Source organism: Mesoplodon densirostris, chromosome 9, assembly GCF_025265405.1.
Source record: "Mesoplodon densirostris isolate mMesDen1 chromosome 9, mMesDen1 primary haplotype, whole genome shotgun sequence".
In the NCBI taxonomy this organism is placed as follows: domain Eukaryota; kingdom Metazoa; phylum Chordata; class Mammalia; order Artiodactyla; family Ziphiidae; genus Mesoplodon; species Mesoplodon densirostris.
In genome coordinates this window covers 100,043,013-100,068,296 of record NC_082669.1, presented here as the reverse complement: position 1 = coordinate 100,068,296, position 25,284 = coordinate 100,043,013, and the positions used below count along the sequence as shown (strand labels likewise).

Below are 25,284 nucleotides of genomic sequence, written 5' to 3'. Positions count from 1 at the left end.
CCCTTTTAGGCTCAAATAAATACAAGACAAACTTTGGTACCAGCTTCATGAACATATGTATATTATTATAGGAAACACACATTGCATTTTAGAAACAAACACAAGGAAAAGTGTCTGGCAGTAGCTTCAGAAAAATTAACCTCTTAGGCTCTAGGAAACCTGCCCCCCAAATGGCCATTTTAAGCTAGAATAATTCTTTTTTGCTATGTCCTAGGGGTAGTCAGGTTGCTTCTAACAAGGCTCACAACTGGGTGTTCATATCCTTTTATAATGAAAAGGGCTATTTTTGTGGCTTGAGGTAGGCACATGCTTAGTTCCTTTTCTTCATAAATTCTATAACCAATCACTTATCATTAAGGACTACACGACATTTCCTCCAGGTGACGCCTTTTATTTTGACTGTTTTTATTGAAAACATTTCTATAATTGATGACACATTTCCCTGTGACAGCAAAAACAATCATTGGACTACTGCATGTGATTTCATCGGATCCCAACTGTTGACGATGTAAAGGTTTTAAGAGTTGTTTACTTTGCTTTTATGGCTGCTGGGCCCTTCTTATCTTTACCCAACTCATGCATCTCATGACCAGAGAGAATGTAGAGGAGAGAATTTTATAAACAATACGGTAGAATGTAAATGCTGGTGATGATTATGTTATTATTTTATTAACAATGATAATAAGAGAGAGTTGGCTTCTGGCTAATCTGTTGTGCGACTCTTCATCTGGTATAAACCATAATTTAGCACAGGACAATTAGGCAAAAAGCCAGACTGTCAGTCGTTTAAACTGAGGGTCTACCACTAAGTCATGGCTTCTAGCCTGAGGGGTGCCACCGTTTTTCTTGAATTAAAAATGCATGGACTCCTCCCACCACTCCCGCCCCCCCAGGACCCTGTCCTTTCTGCCCAGACATATCTTGCCCACTCCTGGGTCTATAGAGGTCGGAGGGCAAGTCCACCCACAAAACACTGCCCACTCAGGGTTCCCTCCACAAGCCACAACCCCCTGGGCTTCGTTTGCTTTTGCTTCACATTTTCCGTGGGTTTCATTTCTTCTTCTTAGTCCACCCATACTTTTAGGAGCTTCTAGCATTTCCATAGTTTGCTGGTCCCAAGGTAATTGTCTGGCAATTACGTACAGTTACAAGAAGCAGCAATTCAAACATGTGATTTCTCATCTGTAATGTAGCCATGCAGCGCCCTTACCTCTGGATGTCGAAAGCGTCCCTGGATTCTGCATAGTGCTTTAAGTGGGCCAGGAGCAGGTTGCAGGCTTGGCTGATTAGAGGCATCATCTGATAGCAGATAACAAAGGTGTAATTAGGACACCATGCAGGGAGCACACCTAAATTAGCTGCAGATGAAGAGGTTATGTGTGGTGCTTCCTGGAAAAATGGTCATCATTTCGAATGTACCTTTTATGCACCTAAGATTCAAGAGGAAGAACTAAAATTCACAAATATTATAAAATACGATTGCTGTAAACGTCTATTTTAGCTTAAGCAATCTTTTTTTTTGAAAGCAGAAAGAAGGAAGGATTTAGAGTAAATACTGTGAAATAATTATGAAAATGATCATTAAATGCTTAGAAATGAGAATCAGTACTCAGTTTCGTGACATTTGGTTAGCATTAGGGAGTAAATAGACCACAATCCATATGTACCAACTCTGGAATTAGCCCAAATCCCTGTTTGCTTGGTTCCAATTATACTTTAGATCCTCCACTAGAATATAGAATCTCAGTATTGAAAGGAACCTAAGGTCATCCATTTCAACTTCTTATTCAGTACAAAAGCCATTTTTACAGCACGTGGATGGATGGTTATTCACTTCTGCTTAAGCTGTTTAAACCTTCAAAAAGAGGGAACCCTTGACTTTAAGAGGCCTTCAGTGTCCATGCAGGACAACTACTGAATTTCTTTTTTTAATACTAAAATATCTTTATTATGGAAAACACCTAACATACACACAGAAAGAAAGAATGGTATTATGAACATTCATGTGGCTGTGATCCACCTTCAACAGACTTAGGTCTCATTTTGGCTACCCACCACATTGACCCCAAAAGTCCAGCTTGAGTGGGTGGAATTCTTTGTGGAGCCTGATGGGCACCCACGTGACCTTTTATTCTCTCCTGTATGTTTGAAAAGCCAAGTCGGAAACGACAAGGGGAGTCTTTTTTTTTTTTTTTTTTAACATCTATTTATTTATTTATTTTAAACATCTTTATTGAAGTATAATTGCTTTACAATGTTGTGTTAGTTTCTGCTGTATAACAAAGTGAGTCAGCTATATGTATACATATATCCTCATATCCCCTCCTTCGTAGGTCTTCCTCCCACCCTCCCTATCCCACCCCTCTAGGTGGTCACAAAGCACTGAGCTGATCTCCCTGTGCTATGCAGCTGCTTCCCACTACCTATCTGTTTTACATTTGGTAATGTATATATAAGTCCATGCCACTCTCTCACTTCGTCCCAGCTTACCCTTCCCCCTCCCCGTGTCCTCAAGTCCATTCTCTACCTCTGCAACTTTATTCCTGTCCTGCCCCTAGGTTCATCAGGACCATTTTGTTTTTGATTCCATATATATGTGTTAGCATACGGTATTTGTTTTTCTCTTTCTGACTTACTCCAGTCTATATGACAGACTCTAGGTCCATCCACCTCACTACAAATAACTCAGTTTCGCTTCTTTTTATGGCTGCGGAATCCTTTTAACCAGTGTACATTATGGACAAACATTGTAGCTAAAGCAACATGCTGTGATACATTGTTCTGAGCATTTCTTATGGAAAACATACTTTGAAATGTGACTTACGTTTAGAGTTTACTTTTTTGACACCAAAATATCAGTTCCTGAGATCAGGAGAGATTTTTGTCTGTTTGTTCATTTTTGTATCCCCAGCACTTAGAACAGCACTTGGTATATAATAAAAATGGAAACAGCATTTCAGGTGCAATCCCGTAAATCGTAAATGGATCCCTTCCCTGCAAGTCAGTCGCAAAGCCAGGGGTACATGTTGACCTTCTGAGAAGACACATAACACAGACAAATATCGATGTTCAGGTCAACGAAAACCACAGGGTTTTTCCCCATGAGTCATCATCATGTGCAGTTGATTTTTTGACCGTTGAGGGTCCACTCGTTGGAAAGGCTTTACACTGACCTAACACGTATTGCTGTAGAAAGTTGTCCTACCATCTGCTCTGAGCAGAGCCAACTCGTACCTGCCCTGAGGCAGTCAGGTGGTTGGAGAGGCCCAGCAGGGGGGCCAGCCTGGGCTGCTGCTGCCCGAGGCTGGAGGATCACACGGTCTCGTTGGACCCCTCCCTCCTATGGCCCCCTCCAAGCCAGCCCCATGTGCTCTGGGATGTAAGGAAAGTACTGTGTCCCCAGGGACCCCACTGCTGGCTGTGGGAGTTGGTCCTGAGAAGCAGAAGGGCACCCCTGTTGAGTGAGACTGAGTGAGCTAGTCTGAGTTGAGGGCTCCATGGTCCGGGACGGGGACAGTAGCCTGGGTGGCACCTATGGGCAGCTAGGCAGCAGGTCAAGGAGCAGACGTGCAAAGCAGAACACATCTACACACCCAGGGGAGGGAAGGCAGAGTGTCTGAGGCCCTCCCCTTGTATTTTTTTTTTTTTTTTTTTTTTTTTTTGCGGTACGCGGGTCTCTCACTGTTGTGGCCTCTCCCGTTGCGGAGCACAGGCTCTGGACGCGCAGGCCCAGCGGCCATGGCCCACGGCCTCAGCCGCTCCGAGGCATGTGGGATCTTCCCGGACCGGGGCACGAACCTGTGTCCCCGGCATCGGCAGGCGGACTCTCAACCACTGCGCCACCAGGGAAGCCCTCCCCTTGTATTTTGTTGCTGGGACTCTCAGAGGGAGTATCTGGAGAGGAAATCTGGGGAAAAAGAACTTTCTGCTCATCAAGCCCTAAGGCCGTAGAGCAGTGGGGTGACTGTACTCAGTGTGGGTGGACCACGGCTGTGCTCACACATTCAGATCTCATCTCCTGTGTCCTTGGCTCTTCCTTCTTTGTTCCATTTGAAATTTGGTCAGTGTGCCTTCTAAGCCTTTAGTTTGTCTGTCGCTATGTACACAGGATCGGACACAGAGCTGTGGCCCTCCGCTAGACTTTAGGCAGCCACGGAATGGGTCAGTATCACTGTTTCCAGCTCTTTGGTCAGCTGTGCATGAACCTAAATAAATATCCCGCCAGGCAGCATCTTATCAATGTCAGGGGCGGAGGACTTGTCAAGTAATTTGCCAAAACAGAAGTATAATTTACCTCATCTACCTATCCTGAAGTCCACTCAAAAAAAAAAGAAAGAAAGAAAGAAAAAATGAGAATGACTATCCTGAATTACTATCTTGGTAATTCTGAGTGGACGCTTATGACTGCTGCATTCTTTTCTAAATTCTCACAAGCCATCAATTTAATAATCCATCAGTACAAAAGTGTGAGCAAATGGGTCATTTCTAGTAGCCTCTAGGCTTTTACTCTCAGTAAATCTCTGACTAACTTAATGCTGGAGAAGTCAGTACTATCTAAGTCACATTTCTAGGCCTAGCTCACTGACTACATTCCTTCCATTGTTTTAGTAAAATTAACGGTACAAGTGAACTATACTTGAATGCAATCTCATATACCAAAATATCTTTTAGATTTATTTCAGAGGGATAGTAACATGGTAAAACGAAGAATAGTGTTTGAAAGGAAGTCTCTTTAGATATCAAGCTTGAAGCTTCTTTCATGCAACAAAACTGGGATGCAACATAAAATTTGATTTACACGCAACTCTTCAGAAGCATGCCCTGTGTATAAAGAGGGGTCTCTCCATATTGAGTCCAATCATATGCCTGGACAGTGCAAAATGCAGGCTGGACCAGCTGCCCACCATCAGTTCTTCTGTGTGCTTGTGATTAGGATGCTTTGTTGTCGGCTGGCGTGATTATAATTTCTACCACACTCTGCCTGCTGTCTGTTGAACTGAATGGATAATGACATTTTTATTTAGGTTAATGTGATATGAGATGGGGCATGTAATATGAAAAATGTTTTAAAAAGCAATGCAGAGAAAATATTGTAAGGCAGTGGAGCATGATCTGTATGTTGGACAATAGCTATCACTTCAGGTTTTCTTCCTTGCATTATGCCCAAGCAGTTATGGAATATTTACTCTTACACGAGTTGCATACAAACAAAAGCTCTCTTTGATGGGCTTGCAATCATCTTTATACAATCCACAAACCCCACAGTTATTCCCCTAGATTTGCAGACAAGCAGGCATAGGTGGCTTGTGCAAACACACATGCACAGATGAATGCACAATGCTATCATTACACAGATCTTAACAAAAGACTCTCATTTGGTTGTTCTGTTTCATCTTCTTTGTAGGATAATGAGTGAGTTCTATTTTTGTTTTTTCCACATTTTTTCATAATGCACATATGTTATATTCATAATCAGAAAAAATATTAATGTTATTAATTTTTAAATTAATGATTAAAAAGAATGATTTGGGGGAAGGGTTATAGTCCAGCAGCCAAGCCTGGGGAAAAAGTTTCCCATTTTGCGTCTCTCACCTCTCACATTGGTTATCTTTATTATAGATGATGCTGAGTGTACGGATGGTCAGCTTTTTGGTAACTGGCAGTAACCATCAAGGGAAAAGCACCATCCTCAGCCTGGGAAGGAAATTCCCCAAGGAAGGAAGTCCTTGCTCACCTGGAGTTTACTGTATAATTGCTTAGTTTAAAAAAAAAAAAAGGAATCTTTACTGACTGAGTCTGAGGAATTGTGAATCAAGGTGTAGACAGAGGACAGTAGAGTTAATTCCAGGAGGTAGAGAGGTCTTCTCAAGGCCAAGACTCTGAAGTTGTTAAATACACTTGGCCTGGGGAGAGAAAACACCCAAAGCCAATAATTAGGTTTCCTCTCCTTGGCACTTTCTAGTTATGTGATGGGCAAATAGCGTAACCTCAATAAGTCTATTTATTCATCTGCAAAATGGGAATAATAATACCTCTGTTAAAGGGTTGTGTCAAAGATTAGAAACAAAATGTGTGAAAGTTTTAGAAGGCAGTGAGTATTCCGAGCCCGGCGGCTGTCCTCTGGAAGAGTCCCATGCTCCCAGGCTGGTTTGGATGCCTGGCATCATTCTCTCTTCTCTTCTTCCACGCAGACAGCGTGCTATGGGGTCCACCTGTTCTTGCCTCACCATGTTAACATCACTTCCTTTCTTGCATCCGTCTCTTCATCTTTTTCTCCCTAGGGACCACTCTAAGTCAGGCTTTGCCGCCTGTAACCTGGAACACAGCTATCATCTATGAGATATCACCTATGAGATCATCTATGAGGTTCTTGAGAACAAGGACCATATCTTAAGCATCTTTATCGTCTCACTACCTTGTATAGTGCCTGGCACATAGGTGTACTAAGAAAACAATTTTTGAAAGTGCCTCCTGTCTTTTCACTTTCTAATCCATCCTGTACTCAGTTACCAGATTGGTCTTCTGAAAATGCGTGTCATCTGAGCAATGTTTTGTTAAAATTCTTTGGAGGTTCCCACTGACTTAGGATCGCATTGTTGGAGCCTTTACTGCCCCCAACTAGGAAGCTGCCTGCTCTTAGGACATAGAACAAGCTTCTTAGAACATAGAACAAGCTGCCTGCTCTTAGGACATAGAACAAGCTTCTTAGAACATAGAACAAGCTGCCTGCTCTTAGGACATAGAACAAGCTTCTTAGAACATAGAACAAGCTGCCTGCTCTTAGGACATAGAACAAGTTTCTTATCCTACCCTCCAAGGCCCACTAAGAACTGAATCCTGCCAATAACCATGTGAGTAAGCTTAGAAACAGATCTCCTCCCAGTTGAGACTTCAGATGAGATCACTGCCCAGGCCAACAGCTTGACTACTTGACCTTGATGGAGAGGCACCCAGCTAAGACATGCACAGATTGCTGGCCCACAGAAGCAATGAGCTAATAAGGGGTTGTTGTTTTAAGTTAAGTTTTGGGGTAATCTGTTACACAGCAAGAGATAACTAATACACTTTCAATGTCACCCTCTTCTGGCAACTGTTGTATGTTGTCATGTATTATTGAAGTTTTTGGTATTTGCTCTGTTAGAAATGAGCACAGTGCAACACATTCAGTTGATTCTCTAGAACAGGATGACGGAATATTCCTTGAGGGCCTCGACATAGAAGGTATGTAAGAAACGTTAATAGAGTGAGGTGCTCCTTCCATTGCAGTATGAATGAAGTGCAGTTTGCTGGGAGCTGGCCCTGAATGAAAGACCTGAGACCCATTCTGGTTCTACTTCTTACTTTGGACAAGTCGTTTGAATCTCTCTGCACTTGAGTCCTCACTCACTCCCAACTGAGGGGCTATTTGCAATGAGCTGCAGAGTCCCTTTCCATGGACACTCTAGGATTCCGAGGTCACTAGGCAGCAGCTGAGACAGTTGCTTGGGGACCATGGAAAGAGCAGGCAGCTTCCTAGTTGGGGGCAGTAAAGCCTCCAGCAATGCCATCCCTAAGGAGGCCTTTTGGCATCTCTTTGACGCATTGACTTCAGAATTACATAAAGATCTAAAAGGCAGAATCTGATTATATTTCTGCTCACATAATTTAATAAAAGTGAGACTCCAGATCCACTGACTCCTGGCTTGTTGCTTTTTTCTCCAAAATCAGCATCCACATTCCTTTTGCTCCTCAGTTAATTCACTTCTAGGTTATAATTTCGCTCAGTGCAGCTCTGATGCCATGAACTTGAAAAGCAAACAAACACACACAGTTAAGCCTCTGGAGCTCCTGGAAGTTTGGAGAATGGAGTCAGCCTGAGTGCTGGGGGAGACACGTTTCCTGAGCAGGGAGAGGGAAGGAGAGGGTCTCTCCTGTGTCAACTCAGAATTCTAAACTGAGATGCCCGCCCCCCCTTCCACCCCCCCACACGGATGGTGTGTAGGCTGGGTGACACACCTGTCCATACACGAAGAGGGGTTCAGAGAAGAGCCCGAGCAGAGGCTGCCACTCTGAGATCAGACACGGCCCCTGGGAGCCACCCGCCTGGGGACCACGGCAGAGCAGAGACTCCAGAGGGACCACTTGCGGTTTCCCTGCTCCGCCCCAGGGTCCAGGGGACGTCTGGCATCTTGGAGGCTAAACAGCTGAAGTGGAAGCCCTCTTCCTTACTCCCCCGCTTTCAAGGATTTAATAGCTTCTCACTCTACAGTGAAGTTTGTACCAAGCCTTCCCCTGGCACAGAACAGCCGACTCCATGCCTCCACCTCTTCTTCCAGTTTCTCCTCACTAATCCCTTCCACGTACGCCGTGTTCCAGCCAATTTGTACTCCTCTAGTCCCTGAACACACCCTGTACTTTCTGTCTAGATGCCTTTGTGCCTGCGGCTCATTCCACCTGCAACGCACCTTCTCCCTCCGTCAAAACCCAGCAAGATCTTCAGGGCTCAGTTCCAATGCTGCTCCCCGCCCTCCCCCTAAAATGGTTTCTGATGCTCAAGAGAAGATGTGCGCCCTGTCACCGTCCTGGTAATAATGTAGGAGTTTCTGCACCTTCTACATTATAAACCCCTTAAAGACAGGAGCTGATAAATATTGGTTGAATTTTATGAATTTAATGTTTCATTCTGTTTGGCATTCTTAGACCTGTTTATAATGCTGTTTAGGAATTCATATCAGAGGGGGAATTTTCTGAATAAATAAGGGTCAGCTAATGGAGATGGGAGATGGTACTTAAACATATTGTTGGATTAGAAAATAGAAAAGTAATATGTTCGAGTGCTCTAAACTGGTGACTAATAAATGTAAAATTAATACCAGTTAACGAAACTTATAACCTCCTTCTGGCACCCAGATATTAAAAACATCCATGACTTATTTAATGCAAAATCTCCTGCTGGTAAGTATCAGCTCTAGCCGTCTAGGTGAATAATCAAGTGTCATTTCTAATAAGGCAGTGGCTCCTGTCAGGAGTTGTAACCAATGAGAACTCACCCTGATGAGGTGGTGGCCACTGGCGTTGCCAAGCAACAGGCAAGCTGGGAGGCACGTTTAGATGCTCTTTTAGATTTAACCAGCGGCAAGTCGGGGTGACATTATGATGCTGGCAAAGGAAAACCAAATTATAACCCAGGATGGGGTGCCCATGATGAGGAGTATGTTTTCTTTTGAATGCAAATGGAAAAGGAACATGTTTAACCAGAATTTAGACAGTCCATAGTTATACCAGTTTTAATTAGGAGACTAGGTGTCAGTGGAATACGTGTTGCAGGATAATGGTCTCTTGCTGCTAGATAAATACCTAGACGTTCTGGAAACTGGGCAACTGGTCAGGCAGGAACAATGTATTTTTGGACTCTGAAGTATTTATTACCACAGCCATACTTGGTTATAATGACTTTCATTTTTATTGTCTGGAAGGATTAAGAAATAAAAGCAAATATTAAAAATAGGCTTCTGGAGGCTGATGCAGCCCAGAGAAAGCTGCTTGCTCCAACACTGCAGGAAGACCATGTTCCGTTACAGAAGCCCTCGTGCGTGATTGTCTGAAGCGTTTACAGTGAAAATTTAAAGGCCAAACTAAACTGTGATGATGACTGTAATTCTGCAAAGACTTTTGCTCTGAAATAGTCATGGCTAGGCATTTGCTCATAAGCTGGCCAGATCAACTTAAATTTTTAAAAATTGTAGTCATTCCCGGGCTTCCCTGGTGGCGCAGTGGTTGAGAATCTGCCTGCTAATGCAGGGGACACGGGTTCGAGCCCTGGTCTGGGAGGATCCCACATGCCGCGGAGCAACTGGGCCCGTGAGCCACGACTACTGAGCCTGCGCGTCTGGAGCCTGTGCTCCGCAACAAGAGTCCGCGATAGTGAGAGGCCCGCGCACCGCGATGAAGAGTGGCCCCCGCTTGCCACAACTAGAGAAAGCCCTCGCACAGAAATGAAGACGCAACACAGCAAAAATAAATTAATTAATAAAAACTCCTACCCCCAACATCTTCTTTAAAAAAAAAAAAAAAAGCGCTCGTAAGCCTTTATAGGAATGCTGCTTTCAATTAAAAAAAAAAAAATTGTAGTCATTCCCGAGCAATATGTCTTCTCCAAGGCAGGAAAGGCCTAGAGGGAATAATAACCACATCTGTCTCCATCTTTAAGATTCGTACATTATTGACTGTGTCTTCCTGACAGGAAACATCTGGATGAAAGTGAAAAATTAGGCATTGAGCTGGATCAGCAGTGACTGGGAGGGATACCAGCCTTCCCTGTAGGTCTGATTTTCTGACTTTTCTTTCTTTCTTTTTTTTTTTTTTTAAATAGTCTGGTCAATCAAGATTTTATTATGTGCGATTTAAAGGTCATTAAAAATGCTGAAGCTCATTTTTTTTTTTTTTTTCTGGCTGCATTGGGTCTTGGATGCTGCGCGCGGGCTTTCTCTAGTTGCGGTGCGCGGGCTTCTCATTGTGGTGGCTTCTCTTGTTCTGGAGCACAGGCTCTAGGCGCTCGGGCTTCAGTAGTTGTGGCACGTGGGCTCAGTAGTGGTGGCGTGCAGGCTCAGTAGTTGTGGCGCATGGGCTTAGCTGCTCCGCAGCATGTGGGATCTTCCCAGACCAGGGCTTGAACCCATGTCCCCTGTATTGGCAAACGGGTTCTTTAACCACTGTGCCACCTGGGAAGTCCAGTCTGACTTTTGTTTAGCTGAGTCCCCATGTGCAGAGATACGATTTGCTCTTACTCTTGGGCGACACACACAGCCAGCTTCAGGCTCTCCTGTTTGGAGCTGCCAGGTCTCTTCTATCCACTCAGTGGGTCACCATCAGCTTAGTTATCTGGACAAATGAGCAAATGTCCATCACGTTTATTGGGCTTTGAGAAGATTTGAGCTGCCATATTGGGTTGGTCCATCCAATGTGGAGCTTGGTCTCTGCTAGAAGTACTTGGTGATGGAGTTCTCCATGAAATCTACCTCCAAAGGCATAGTGCTCAATAGCCTCAGTTCTCTCGGTAGCCGACCATGATATTAACTCCCCATGTTTTCACTTATTGAAAACTTATTTGAACCCAGAATAAACAAAATTAAACAGAGTTATTTACTGCAGTTCCCCCCCCCAACAAGCTTTTAATATGCACAGTGAATCCCTGTGTGTAGAGGAAGCCAGTTTACAATATTTTACTGAATTAGATGACCATGGGGCCTTTCCAATACTCAATTTCAAATCCTTTTCCCTGGTAGTTATTCATAGCTTGAAATTCATCATCATATAAGTACGGTTTACATGCTTTCCTCCTAAATGTATTATTTTATTTTGCTTACACTGAAGGTTATCTGCCACTTTTGTGCTGACTTATACAATCTTAGAAGAGTCTTAGAAACTTACTCCAACTGATTTAATATTTTTCAAACCAGAAGAACTTAGAGAAATCTACAAATGCATAAATTTCATGGTATTCTCCCTCTCTCAGATGAATTATAAAATTTAAAAATAAAATTAGTGCTAACCCGGGTCCCCAGGGAATCCCATTATTTATGTATTTCCTCAGAGAAGGATTAATTCAGCCCCAGTTTTGTTTCTTGAAACTAAATCTATTTACTTCCAGACCCATAATAAATTTTTACACAATCCCAGTGTTACTTATTAATAGTCTTTGGTAAGGAATCTAGCAAAAGAGTCTGTAAAAATCCAAGTAAGTCTACTGGTTGCCCCTTTAAAAAAAATTAATCTCTTAGGAGATGGGGTGAAAATTCTGATAGGCTATTCAGACAGAATTTTCCCTAATAAAAAAATCAGTTGTTTTCCCAGCAATGCTCAGCCATCCTTTAATATAAATCCCAATAACTTGTCTGTAACTGGACTATGATTTTGACGGTCTCTTCCGGGATCAGGGATGCGTCAATCAAATTTTCACTGGTTCTCTATCTCTCTTTATTATCCCTGGTAAGACATAAACCAAAAACCAATTTTATTTTAAATAAAACCATGGATTCATGATAGAATGCTAATTTTAAAGTAACTTTCATGCATTGTTGGCCAAGACAGCCTAATATCCAAATAAAGACAGTGCCATCCAGAACTTTATGAATATTAATGACACCTACAGACACAGGGAGTAAAGTACTTAACTTAGGCTGCCAGAGACTGAAGGAAAAAGCCTCAGAATTCCAAGGGAAAACACATCTTTACTTCAAGAATAAACTCTCAAGTTTGATAATAAAAGTCCCAAAGCAACGTACTAATTCAGAAAGGACTGGAGATTATTGACATTCCATAGCTATTTGTGGGAAAACTGAGTCAGGTTCCCATGTCCAGGTGGAGTGCGGGCTCCCATGGGTTCCCCGAGCTTCTCCCTTCTGTCTCCTCTGCCCCAGGCCCTCGGTGAGCCTCCTTCTCCTCTTTGCATCTCTGTGACCTGCTTTCTCTATTTCTACATATGCATAGACTTGAGACCCTCTAAAGAGAAAGCCTACAAGTGGCCACATCCTCTTATGTAATTTTTCTTGGATGAAATTAGTTCCCTTTTATCTCAGTTGTAACATGTATCCTTAGGTAGAAAGCTTCTTGGTTCTGTGATTCCCTATCCATCCATCCATTCATCCACCAATCCAGCAAATCACTGTTGAGTGTCCGTTATGTGCGTCATGCTATACGGTTAACGGTAAAGAAAAAAATAAGTAAAATAAATGGAACGTTAGCTGGTGATAGTACCACAGAGAAAAATAAAGCAGGGGAGGAGGGTGGGGTTCTGGGGTCCAGCTCTTACAAGCCTGGGGAGTCTGTGGGTCTGAGAAGGTCAGACGAGGGACCAAGAGGAAGACTCGCACCGCCAGTGCTTTCCAACAGGGCTCTAACCAGAATCGTGCCGGGGCACTTGTAAAGCATACAGATTCTCAGTCGCCCTAGAAATTCTCATTCTGTAAGTCCTGGGGTGGCTGGAATTATGTGTTTTAAACAAGGGTACTAGGTGATTTGGGCGCAGCCCTTGGTCACACAGGGTTTGAGAACCAGTGACTAGAAGGAGAAGGCCAATGTGAGGTTAAAGTCCAGGGAAGCATCCAGAAACTTGGAGGGTCACGGGCGCTGGAAAAGGAGGCAGTCAGGACATGACGTCTGGCAACTGATGTCTGGCAACCAGCCCTCCCTTCTTTCTCCCCTCCACCCATCTTCCGTAGGATAGGAAGATCCTCCATCCGGTCTACACTGTGGTGTAGAGTAACACTCCTTGCTCAGAGCCTCAAACCCTGCTCTTCATGTACAGAGAGAGCTGCGTTAGGAATTAGGAAAACTTTTCACTCCCAACAGAGCTCCCAACTCCAAGACCATCGTCTCAGTGGGGCTCAGGAAAGCCTCATGTGCAAAACTGTGCAAAGACCTCCTCGTTCTGGAAGTCGCCCACTGCCGCCTCCTTCTGAAGCAGTGATTCAGTGGGGGAGAGAAAATCCAGGATATGATTTATGGAGCATGAAACACACAGACATTGGCTTAACCTTTGAAAATTTTTATCTTTGTCATGTACTTTTTAGTCCTCGTGTTCCTTTCTATTTGACCGGCATTTAACACCTTTGGCTGCTCCTTCCTCCTTGAAAAGCGTTTCCCTTCCACATTCTCCTGGGCTTCAATTTCAAGCTGTTCTTCCCAAGTCATCTTTGCTGGTCTCTCCTCTGCCCCTCACTTATATATGGTTCTCCCCAGCCCTCTTCTCATGCTATATACACTCCTGGGGTGACCTCACCCATGTCTGTGTCTCCTCTCTTTTGTAAAAATTTTCTTTTTTTTAAATTGACATATAGCTGATGTACACTATTACCTTAGTTTCAGGTGTACTATATACTGGTGTGACATTTGCATCTGTCCCCAAAGTTATTACAGTATTGTTGATCATATTCCTTATGCTGTATATTACATCCCCGTGGCCCCTGTGTTTTTATTTATTTATTTATTTATTTTTGCTGTGTTGGGTCTTTGTTTCTATGTGAGGGCTTTCTCTAGTTGTGGCAAGCGGGGGCCACTCTTCATCGCGGTGCACGGGCCTCTCACTATCGTGACCTCTCTTGTTGCGGAGCACAGGCTCCAGACGCGCAGGCTCAGTAGTTGTGGCTCACGGGCCTAGTTGCTCCGCGGCATGTGGGATCTTCCCAGACCAGGGCTCGAACCCGTGTCCCCTGCATTAGCAGGCAGATTCTCAACCACTGCGCCACCAGGGAAGCCCCCTGTCTGTGCTTTTGATGACCATCTTTCCTACCCTTCTCTCCTGAGCTCCATATCTGCAGCCAGCTTCTGCCTGATGCATCTACTTAGATGCCTCCCAGACACCTTAAATTCACCAGGTCTAAATTCTCCACAGGTGGGGACGAGGGTGACTAACTCTGCGCCGGAATGGCATCCTTTCAACTGAAACCCAAGAACCTAAATTGAACTATATTGAGTAGAAAGATGATTTCCAGTGGAGCTTTAAGTTCACTTGTAGAATATGTTAAACAATGAGCTAGATCTGAAGCAAAACCCAGGGAATCTGTCTATGAAAATTTCTCTCCCCCTCCCCTCCCCCTCCCTTCCCCCTCCCTCTTATTTATGGCTACTAGGCATCTCAGTGCTATGAACCACTTGGAGAACTCTATTTTCTGCAGCGAATTCAGGCACTAAGAATTTGATTTCTGAACCAAAAGGAGAAAATGCTTGGGATTTCAGGAGCACTGAATTTGTCTGGGCAATGATGCTGTATCAGTTTCTGGAGTGTATCCTGTAGGGTGTTAAAGAAATCTACACCCTGATAAGATTCTTTTTTTTTTTTTTCTTCCTCTTCACTGTCAAAAAAACTTTCTTTCTTACTTCAAAAAAAAAAAAAAATCAGATACCCTACATCAATTTATTTTTTAACAAATGATAAGATTCTTTCTGCATCTATAGCATTGTCAAGTCATTGTTTACTCACAAACGAGGAAGTGGGATGCAGCGTGTTGGAGCTCCTGATGTCAACCCACGGTTTACCTACCTCTCCACCCCGTCCCTCCCCTTTTGGTTAACTCAGCATTTTAGTGACTAGGTGTAATAAAGGTGACCCAAATAATGCTTTACAACTTTTTAAAGAAGCAGGCCCTTCCTTCAAACAAATTCTCACATGAAACCTCAGTATATACCAGGGCTAACTGTGGAGCAGGGCTCCTGTTTCCAGCTGTAGCAGGACACCCTCCTCCTCACGTTTCCTTGTGGGTAATTTCTACCAGTGGTGGTTCCCACCTCTGGCTTTACATCAGAATCGCCTGGGGAGCTGTAAAATCCCCTCAGACCCAGGCTGCATTCCAAACCAAACCAATTTAATCTAGATGTGGGACCCAGACAGCAATGGTGTGCAAAGCTCCCCAGGTGACTCCAGTGTGTACCCGAGGCTGAGGAAGGCTGGGTCCTGCCCTCCCTTATCAGGCCGAGGCGTTTGAAGAAGGAACTGAGCGTGTGTGGTCCAGCCCTGGGGGGACGGGGTTGGGGGGGCATGTTAGTGTGGGCTCTCGGCTGCCCTCCTGCTGGGGGGGAGGCTGTGGTTGCCCACTCCGGGTGAAGCATTAGCAAGCCCACACCACCAGAAGGCAGGCTACATTTGTCAAACAGCTTTACCAGTGAGAAAGGAGGTTTCTGTCTGAAACCTGTTTCCATACGTCAATTGGTTCCAAACTTAGGCAGCAAATGGAGGAGTGTTGCTTCTGATACCCCTAGGGTTCCAAAGAGGTCCCATTTGCTTCATCTCCCTTCCACCACCCTCCAGACAGTCCCTGGGACAGTCCTAGGGAGCTTCAGAACAAGATAGGAGAAGCAGTCAAGCAGAGAGGTTAAGAGCATTCTGGAACTGGGTTCTAACCTTGGCTTTGCCACACTTACTAGCTATGTGACATGAAGCGCATAATCTCTATGGGCCTCAGCTTCCTCATCTGTAAAATGGGATTGATAATAGTATTTACCTCACAGAGATGTGGTGAAGATTAAGTATGCTAATTAAGTGTGCTAATACGAACAGGAAGCCTTACAGTGGTGTCTGGCACATGGTAAGAGCTGTGTGAGTTGTAGCTGGCTATGTAAAGGCTACGTATGGAAACACAAATCAAAACCGCATTGAGGAAAAAAAACAACAGAAAAACCTCGCTGAGGATGGGCAGGATCTCTGGTTTCTGAGTTTATTTGGATGGGGTTAATTAGGAAGTCTGGAACCCTCTCCTCTTCTGGGGGACTTCAGCAGACTTAGATGAATTCAGCAGGACCATATGCGTGAGCATCTTGAGTTGAAGCTCAGAGTCGCTCTCATGTATTGAACTGAAGACAGGCCACTCCAAGGCCAGGCATTCCAGAACAGCTAGATGTGGTGGCTGGCTCTGGAAGGGCACTTGCTCTGGAGTTGCCCATGTACCTGGGACTCCCACTGAGGCCACCCTTCAGCCACATCACATCAGAAGGGCTCAAGGGCTCAGTCATGAGTTGTTGCTGTCACAGGATTCAGAACAGACATCAAAGCCAGATCAGCAATTGAGGGGCCATCAGTGAGGGTCAGGTGTGAGAGAACTTGGTCAGGAAGCAGGACAAACAGTAAGTTTTATTTATACAGCTGGTAGGGAAGGGTGTGTCCCTGGGTGGGGGAAGGAGGAAGCCCCGGGTTTAAGAGCATCTTGTAAATGAGACTTTGCCCTCTGACTTGGTCACAGAGATTAACTTGGGCATGCCCAGCCCCCCTCCCAAGAGTTCTTTCTGCCCAAGGACATCCTCGTACTCCTCCCCAGCAATCCACAGCCATCTCTTCCCTATTTCAGACTTGATTCAACGCTCACCTTCATTTCAAGATGTTCTCTAGTTCCTTGCTACGTAAAGTGTGGTTCATTGTTCAGAAGCATCCACATCACCTGGGAGCTTGTTAGAGATGCAGAGTCTCAGGCCCCACCCCAGACCTACTGCATCAGAATCTGCATTTTAACAAGATTCTCAGATGATCCTTTACACATGAAAGTCTGAAGAGAGCCCCTCCAGTTTTCTCCTGGGTGCCCCCAAAGTGCCCAGGGCAGAGCCTTGGGATTTAGCAGAAGTGCCCTGAGTGCTTGCTGACTCGTTACAGATTCATGGCAGCTGGGGCTGCGGAAGGCTGGAGAAAGGGCAGACACTCCAGTACAGTTTCCTGTGCTTTGGGGATAATAGGGAGGTTTGAAGTGCGTAGCGGGGCAATGGACAAGTGACGTGAAGTGAACCAGCTCCCATCATAATCTGGAGAGAGGAAACCTGCTCTTTATGGAAGAGAGTCTGCGTGTCCCAGGTCTTACCTCATTCAGCTTTTCAGGACTGAAAGCAGAAGTCAGGACACTTCTGACCTCTTCCCATCTTCTGTCACGTAAAAACAGGACACTGTTGGCGACCGGTTTGGGCTCCAAACCTGTTGCCTGGTGGAAAGCAATAAGCAGAGAGTTAGGACACAAGGGAGCCCAAGACACCTGGGTGGCACTACAGTCCATGATAAACAATCCGGTTCAAGTCACCCGTGACCAATAATTAGGAGACTTCTCTTGCAAGGATGTAGAGAATATAAAGGCTCGTGGACGATGATCTCTAGATCCATGGCCGAGGACCCACCGGGAGCAGATGGGGAAGCGCTGCTGGCCCAATTCTATCTTGTTACTCTGTGGTCATCACTGTAAATAACTCAGCGGCTTCTGTGTGTTCTGCAGCCCCCCTGCAGAGCGAGGGCTCCCGGAGGACCCAACAGCAGGCTTCTTGGAGGTGGGCTCGTCTTTCCTGGGATCGAGTTTCATGTCTGAACTATTTGGCAAGGGGTTTTGTGTGGCTGGATTGGTTACGTTGGGCCAGGAGTTGACAGACTCGTGTCTGGGTCTTTGGCATATGCCTGGGGGTTGGGGGGAGGAGAGGGAAAGGGGAAAAAGAGAGTCCTTCAGAAACGTGCCCCAACAGAGCTGTTCCCAGAGAACTCCTTCCTGTCGTGATGTTTCTTTCACACATTCATTCACTTATTCTTCTCATTCAGCGAATCTTTGCTGAATGTCTAATATATACGAGAAGTAGGCTCTACGGTGCTGAATAAAGAAGACATTGCATTGGTCCTCAGTGGGTTGATAGTCTAGTGGGGAAGCAGACAGTTACCTCCTAAACTAACAAATAGCTGTCATTACCTTTCATGGGAAAGTGGGTGTCATGAAGTGGGGGAGAGAGGGCAGCGAGGCGAGAAAATGATAGGGGATTAAAGGGCCAGGAAGCCTTCTCTGAGGAAGAGACAGTCCAGCTGAGTCTGGAAGCACACAGAAAAAGAGGTCTCCTCATGCCTTCTTCCCAGGCCGTTCTCTCCTTTCCTAAGACCACCTACTCCCACCAAACCATCAAAACTGGGGGCCCTCACAGCTGTTCAGAGCCCTGAGCCCCGGGGCTGCAGGGTGAGGGGAAGTAGGGGGACTGGAGGACAAAGCATTCTTCAGAACTGCCTGTGATACACGGTTTTGCTATTTCTTTTCACTGTTTTAATTATAGTTGAAACATGAAGCCAGCCACCGTAACTCAAAAGCCTTGTAAAAACTCCTGTTCAGAGGAAAATGATAATTTTCTGATAAAATATGAACACTCAAAATAAGCTATAATACATAGCTGCAAAGTATCTGGGGGGATTTAATTATATATTAGAACCAAGTTGCTGGGATATTTTTTCTGCAGAGGAATACCTCTCTATATTTAGAATAAAATTCTTTAGGAGCGCCATGGTCCCTATACAGAATTGTGGTTTTATGGAATTTTTAGAACGTTAACCCATTTGTTTGGGTTCCAGAATCAAAGGAGGGAAGGGTACATTTTGTGTACTGGCAAACGCCAGTCCTGTGCCACACTACCTGTCATAAAGCATTTCACTCCACGGAAAGCTGGGTGGTGGTTTATGGGCTTTTGATGGAACAGAAGAAATTGGAGATAAGAGTCAAGGTTGACTGGATTTTGTGTCTGTCCTTTAGACCTAAGGATTGGCTCCATGATAGTTTTTATCTTGCCCTTGGGGGACAAGTCCAGCCCTTGTGCAACATGTCAGCATTGTCTCCCTCACCAGCTTGCCATGACAATACTCTCCCTTCAGCCTACAGCTTCCATTAGAATTCTTCATTCTCTGATGGAAGATTTCAGAGGCATTGGTTAGAGTGACCAATCTATTGTCATTTCTAGATACGATACTGGAAGAGGGAAAGTGGCAAACTGGTCATTTCAGAAGAGCAGTTGGATGGTGAGGGGACATTCTGACAGATTTTAGAATGCGTAGCTGGAAAGAGAAGGCTTGGAAGATCAGATTGTGGTCCTTAGTCTGTACTTAAAAAATATCTATTGAATGCGTATTACATGGAAGAGAAGATTTGGCTCCTTTTTTTTGACCCTGGGTGGTAGAATTAGGTTCAATAGTGGGAGCTACGGGGAAAATTGCAGCTCCTCTAAAGGAGAACTTCCCAGCAGTCTAAATAACTACTAAAACTAACCTCCCTTGAGCGATGAGCCCCTATCACTAGAGCCTGTACCCCGCTTCTCGGAAATTCTGAACAGGAGGTTTGAATGATCTGTGGGCAGCCCATCCCGGGATGAGAAGCTCCCAGCTCAGGCTGCAGGGTTTCCAGTGCACAGCACAATGTTTCACATAAAACAAGGAGACCTGCCTCAAAACACACAGGGGTCAGGCAAATGAGGGTGCACACCTGGGTTTCTGATTCTCTGCAGTCTGTTCGATCTTTAAGTAAGAACTTCTGCCTCTCGGAGCTGTGGACCCATCATGTGAGTTGAGCCTTCTCCAATAAAGATGTTTAAAAAAAAAAAAAAAGGAGGGACTTCCCTGGTGGCGCAGTGGTTAAGAATCCGCCTGCCAATGCAGGGGACACGGGTTCGAGCCCTTGGCCAGGAAGATCCCACATGCCATGGAGCAACTAAGCCCGTGCGCCACAACTACTGAGCCTGCGCTCTAGAGCCTGCGAGCCACAACTACTGAGCCCACGTGCCACAACTACTGAAGCCCGCGTGCCTGGAGCCCATGCTCTGCAACAAGAGAAGCCACCACAATGAGAAGCCCGCGCACCGCAACGAAGAGTAGCCCCCGCTCGCCGCAACTAGAGAAAGCCCGCGTGCAGCCACGAAGACCCAACTCAGCCAAAAATAAATAAATAAGTAAATTTATTTTAAAAAAAAGAAATGCAAAGCCGAAAAAGGTAGTCAGGTTTTGACTGCAGTGACGAGAGCTTCCCTAAGTTATGGGCCAAACCATTCTCACTTAAACTTGAATCTCCGTGCACCCATTTGAAAACCAGAATGTTTTCTTTTACTCGATGTTTTATTTAAGAGAAAGGGGACCAGAAACTCTAGATTAGCTAGTTCTCAAAAGCTGTTGGTGGAGAGGGACTTGTTGCAGGTGTGGGCGAGGCACATTTGCGGCTAACTTCCTGAGGCCCCTCTGTCCCTTGTGGGTAGCAGCGGGCAGGTCCCTGGGGGCCCAGCACGGGTGGCCCGATCCGTCTGGAGCCCCGGGTGGCGTCTGCCTGGCTCCCGAGCTCTGTGACCAGCCACGCTCCTGCCCCTGGGACGGGGCACTGCTGCAGACACAGGGGCTAATAAGGTTTCCAGTGCCGTATTGGCCTCAGAACTTTAGCAGTCTTTGCCAGTGCCGAGCGCCGAGTGCTTTCACGGGAACTCGTCCTATGGTTCCGACATCCGTGTGCTGAGAGGGTGAAAGTAGCCTTGGAGAGGCTGTACCTGGGGAGCCAGGCCCTGGGGGTCCTGAATAAAACCACTCCCCAAATCTATCACGTGGCTTTAGATGTGAGTCGATGGTGTGAACCTGTGCCTGGAGAGTTGACCCCCATGTTGCCTGTGAGGCCCTGAGGGCTGGCACCTCACCCCACACACGGGTGACCACCACCACCTTCCACTCTACGCCACAAACATGTGATGGAACCTGGCATGGGCATGCCTGCTGCCTGACCTGCTCGCCACGCTCATCTCAGACCAGGGCTCAGAGCTCCTGGCAGCAGGTTTAGTGATCAAACACACCCTCTCCATTCCCGTATCCAACTAGACCAACCCAACATGGGCCAAAGGCCTCCCTACCTCTTAGCACCCTTCCCACGGCTTCCCCAACTCTGGGCCTTAATGACAGGCCAGGAGTACAGCGTTCTCCTGCTGGTTAGGACCTTTTCTGCTGAATCAAGTGGACCCAGCTCCAGTTTCCGCAGATAACAAAAAAAGAGCTGCCCGCATGGCCTCATTGAGTACCCGATAGCAAGAGGAGCTAATTAAAAATACCTGCATAAAAATAGCCAAGTCCAGAGGTGCTGGGGCAACTGAGGTTCTCTCCGCGCTAAGGAGACTGACTGGGGTTTACAGATAAACTGTGGTTGCACCACTGGAAGCAACTTGAAGAAGTGTTGAGGGCAGTGATAGAGGCCCAAGGGGTCCATTCGGAAAATGGGCAAGAGAAAGCAGTCACGTTCCATGGAACTGAGCGCCTCGAAAATGTGAATGGGAAAACGCGATATAGGAACTGCCACCCTGGGTCCAAGCCGTAGAGTCTGTTCAGCCCGGTGTTCTTGAGTTGGAAAAAAAATATATCATTCAACAATTTTTGAATTCAAGTATTTGCTCAATGCTGACTTATGTCAGGGAGTTCCCTGTGGTGTCGTCCCAAGTCCAGCCAGTGTGCTCTGTCAGTCCCTCATGGGATGCCTACAGGTCACACCAAATTTCAGAGCTAAACCCAGCTTCCCCATCCCGGCCACTCTCCATAGGCTGTCAAGGGCACACATAAGTCAAGCCTGGATTTGTGAGCAGAGGTGGGTTCTTACAGCTGGAAAATGAAATCATGCGTTATTTAAGTTCCTTTTCACTTCATGTATCAAACTAATATGCTGAGGTATTTTCTGTATCACAAGGGACCATTTGGTAGAAGCTTGCATGGAGTAAGCGTTTAATGTTTACTGAATGAATGTATAATAAAGCTGAATCGCTGAACACTTAAGTAAACATGGCTTATTAGAAGGAAGGTGGCATGGTGTCAGGAAGAAAAAATCATGCCTCGCTAATCTCCTTGAGTTCTTTGAGCAGATAAATAGGCATATGGATAAGAGGGAACCACAGAACCCAATTTAATTTGACTTTCAAAACCTGTGAGAAAATCCCACTCTAAAGTTTTTTTTTGAAGATTGAGTCACTAAGCATTGTTTCATCATGAATATGGGATTAGCTTAAAGACCATAAACAAAGCTAAAGATAAGTGGCTACATTCCCAGATGGAAAATTATAAACATTGGGGTTTCCTAGAGATCTCATCTTTGATGGATCTTTTTACATGTTTGTGAATGCCCTACAAGAGGATGTACATATTGAATCTCCAGGTACTACCTAGTTCTTCTGGGGAGAATGTCAATTTGATGGAGAGTCAATTCTGCTTGAACAAGAATATATCGGATACTGAGTAGTCGCCATGTGTTTGGGCCCTGGGGTATAAAAAGAGAAGGACAAGGCTTAAAGTTAATCAAGTTAGGGTGAAAGCCGTGCACTCATTCATGGTAAATAGTAGAAGGCACGATGGGAGCGATTGTGAAAATGAGTGATGCAGATGATCAATGCTGTTAGCGTTCAGAGAAGGGGAAAAGTAAATGAGGGTTGAGGTAGGGAAAGCTTCATCGGGGGAGCAGAATTTGAGGAGAATCTGGAAGAATACCAAGGGTTTGGATGGGTGTAGGAGAGGTGGAGAATCTTCTTGTTAATAGCAGCTAATGCACGGTGAAAACTTGTCTCGCCTGCGTGTAAAGCAGGACTTACACACATAATCTCATTTAGCCTTACAACAGCCTAGTAAGGCAGAGCATATCCCTGTTTTCCAAAGGAAGAATGAGAGACTTAAAGAAGTAATTTGCTCAAGTTCACATTGCTAGTAAATATAAGACCCACTGCTGTGCTGCCTCCAATTCTAGTGGAGGTGTCAGCATGAGCAAAGGCACTGGGGCAGGGCCTTTGGAGAGGTTGCAGAGAGAATGGAGAGGCTGCTCCAGCTGGGGTGACTGCTTGTACTGGGGAGCAGTGAGAGCTGAGGTGGGAGCATATGTGATGGATCTAAATTATAGGGGCCCTTAAATCTCACCTGAGGAACTTGAACTTTGTCTTGAGGACACTGTGTTGAGTGAAAGCAGGAAGTTAGAACCACATTCTGGAGGTTGGGGCCTAGAGATCTTAGTCAGGGGGTGGGGAAAAATAGGGAGGGTAGACACATGGTTTGGAGGAGAAATGGACCGAAACTGGGCAGCTTGATTTGGTCCCCACTGCTTGAACGTGTATTTTGAGTATGTGTCTGCCCCTAGGACATCAATCAGAGAGCAGCCCTATTCCAGATCAGCTCGAGGGGTCTTATACCTTGGTTACTTCTTGGATGTCACGTGAACATGACAGTATGGAGACACATGGCTGACGTGTCCCATCTCACTGCTCAGAGGCTCAGCCGTGGCCAAGAGCCGTGGCAGCCCTTGGAGTGCTTCCCATGCCTGCCAGGACGCGGCTTGGCGGTCAGGGCCCTTGACTCACTGGCTTCCTCTGTTTCTCTAATCAACCTTCCTTGCTGAGTCTGGGGGAGCAGCAATCTATGACTGCCTTTAACCATCAGACTCAGGCTCTAAAATCCCAAGGCCACAAAAACCTTCAGGGGACTTTGAACAGGGGGGTGACAACAGAGTATTTGGGGAGAGAATCAAATGGAGGCAGAGAAGTGGCTAAGCTTCTGCATTTCCTTCAGCCATTCTGAGGTGATGGAGGAGTTAGCAGGCCAGGCGATCACCCCCTCCCAGATCACCTCCTTCTAGTGGCCATGTGGTACCTGGAAGTGTGCATGGTGCTCTGGGGCTGGAAGATGAGGGTGTTTTGGGCGAGTAACAATTACTCGATGAAACCTTGATAATCCAGAGATGTCACCTAGGCAGCTGTTACAATAGTGACAGTAGAAAGAGCCCTGGACTTGAGTTGAGAGATGGCACCTAAACCCTATTAGTCTTCCTCCTGTTAGTCATGTGACCAGGATTGTCACTTAACCTGAGCCTTAGTATCTTTGTCAGTAAAATACAGATGATAATTGTACCAGTCTCATAAGCTCCTGTGAAATTTAATAAGAAAAAAAACCAAAAACCAAAAAACACTCTGGACAGCTCAACCAGTACAGAAAGCTAGGTGGCTGCTGCTAATTTCTTTAAGACTCAGTCCCAGGCACCTTACGTCTAATAAGCCTTTCCTGGTTCCCATCCTGGATGGTGCAGTGTTTTCCATGCTCACCATACCGTATTGTACTGGTCTCTTTCCTCTCTGCCTCTGTCGCTAGACTATAAGCTCCTCAAGGACGAGACTGAGTTTTCTATCACTTTCTAATCATTACCTAGACAATGCCTGGTATATATGGCAAGTGTGCAGAAGTTTGTCAAATAACGAACAAAAGAGTGCATACATTGCTTACTACTCCTGTAAGGATGGAAGATGAGTTTAATTTGCCCCCCCCCAAAAAAAAGGTTGGCACATAGTGATTCTCTGAATTCTCACAAGCAACTATTTATTAACTCACTTTAGACTTTTTCCAAAAATCAACATGAAAGTTATTGATCATCTCTGCTAGAATTCTCATCTCCTCATTTTTGGAAAATATGAACAGCACTGAGCTTTGCCATTTTCTGTCACCTCTTCCATTCTTTGGGATTTCTCATCAAAGATAAAAAGCAGGATATGTGCTTTCAAAAAAAGATGGCGTATGTAAATCCTTTAGTGTGTTAGAGACTTGATACTTGGGGATGAATTTCCCTCGTAATGTTACTTGTCTTCTTTTTCCAGCCTTAAGATGTTTATACTCTCTGGGAAGGATGTAAGCATGGGAAGCTTGATATTTTGCATTCCCTCTGATATTTATTAACCTTGCTCGGTCTTCCTCGGTCACTTGACTGAGGTCACTTGACCCTCTGGATTCCTCTAGCTTTGAACACAGCTTTTAAAAACCTCCCGGTTTTAGAATTTTATTAGCCCCAACTCCTCTTGAGCTTTAGCTTTCTTGAAGCGTTTCTTAAATGTAAATGCCATTCTTTTGTAGCAGTTCTGTACATCTCTTTTGAAAACTCAAATTCACTGGGGAGCACAGTTTTGAGTTGAACTGATCTAAACCCTACAAAAGGCCCAGTCACATCCCTGTTAGATGTGATGTGCTGTCCTTGCATCTTAGAATGATTCCCCATCCATCCATATGAA

The 25,284-nt window shown here is 45.3% G+C and overlaps 1 protein-coding gene across 2 annotated transcripts in view; it reads right to left on the bottom strand.

The window, feature by feature from the left end:
• The window catches only part of TBXAS1 (thromboxane A synthase 1), a 161,124-nt gene that overhangs the window by 57,859 nt on the left and 77,981 nt on the right, over nt 1-25,284 (bottom strand). Inside the window, exons 5-6 of one of the 2 annotated variants that reach the window (XM_060108022.1) lie at nt 17,319-17,435; nt 1,211-1,299 (exon numbers count right to left, since the gene is read on the bottom strand). In XM_060108022.1, the coding sequence (XP_059964005.1) occupies nt 1,211-1,299; nt 17,319-17,435 (206 nt within the window). Of the gene's footprint in view, nt 1-1,210; nt 1,300-17,318; nt 17,436-23,853; nt 23,908-25,284 lie in introns of those variants that run through there. The other variant, XM_060108023.1, reaches the window with a different exon arrangement.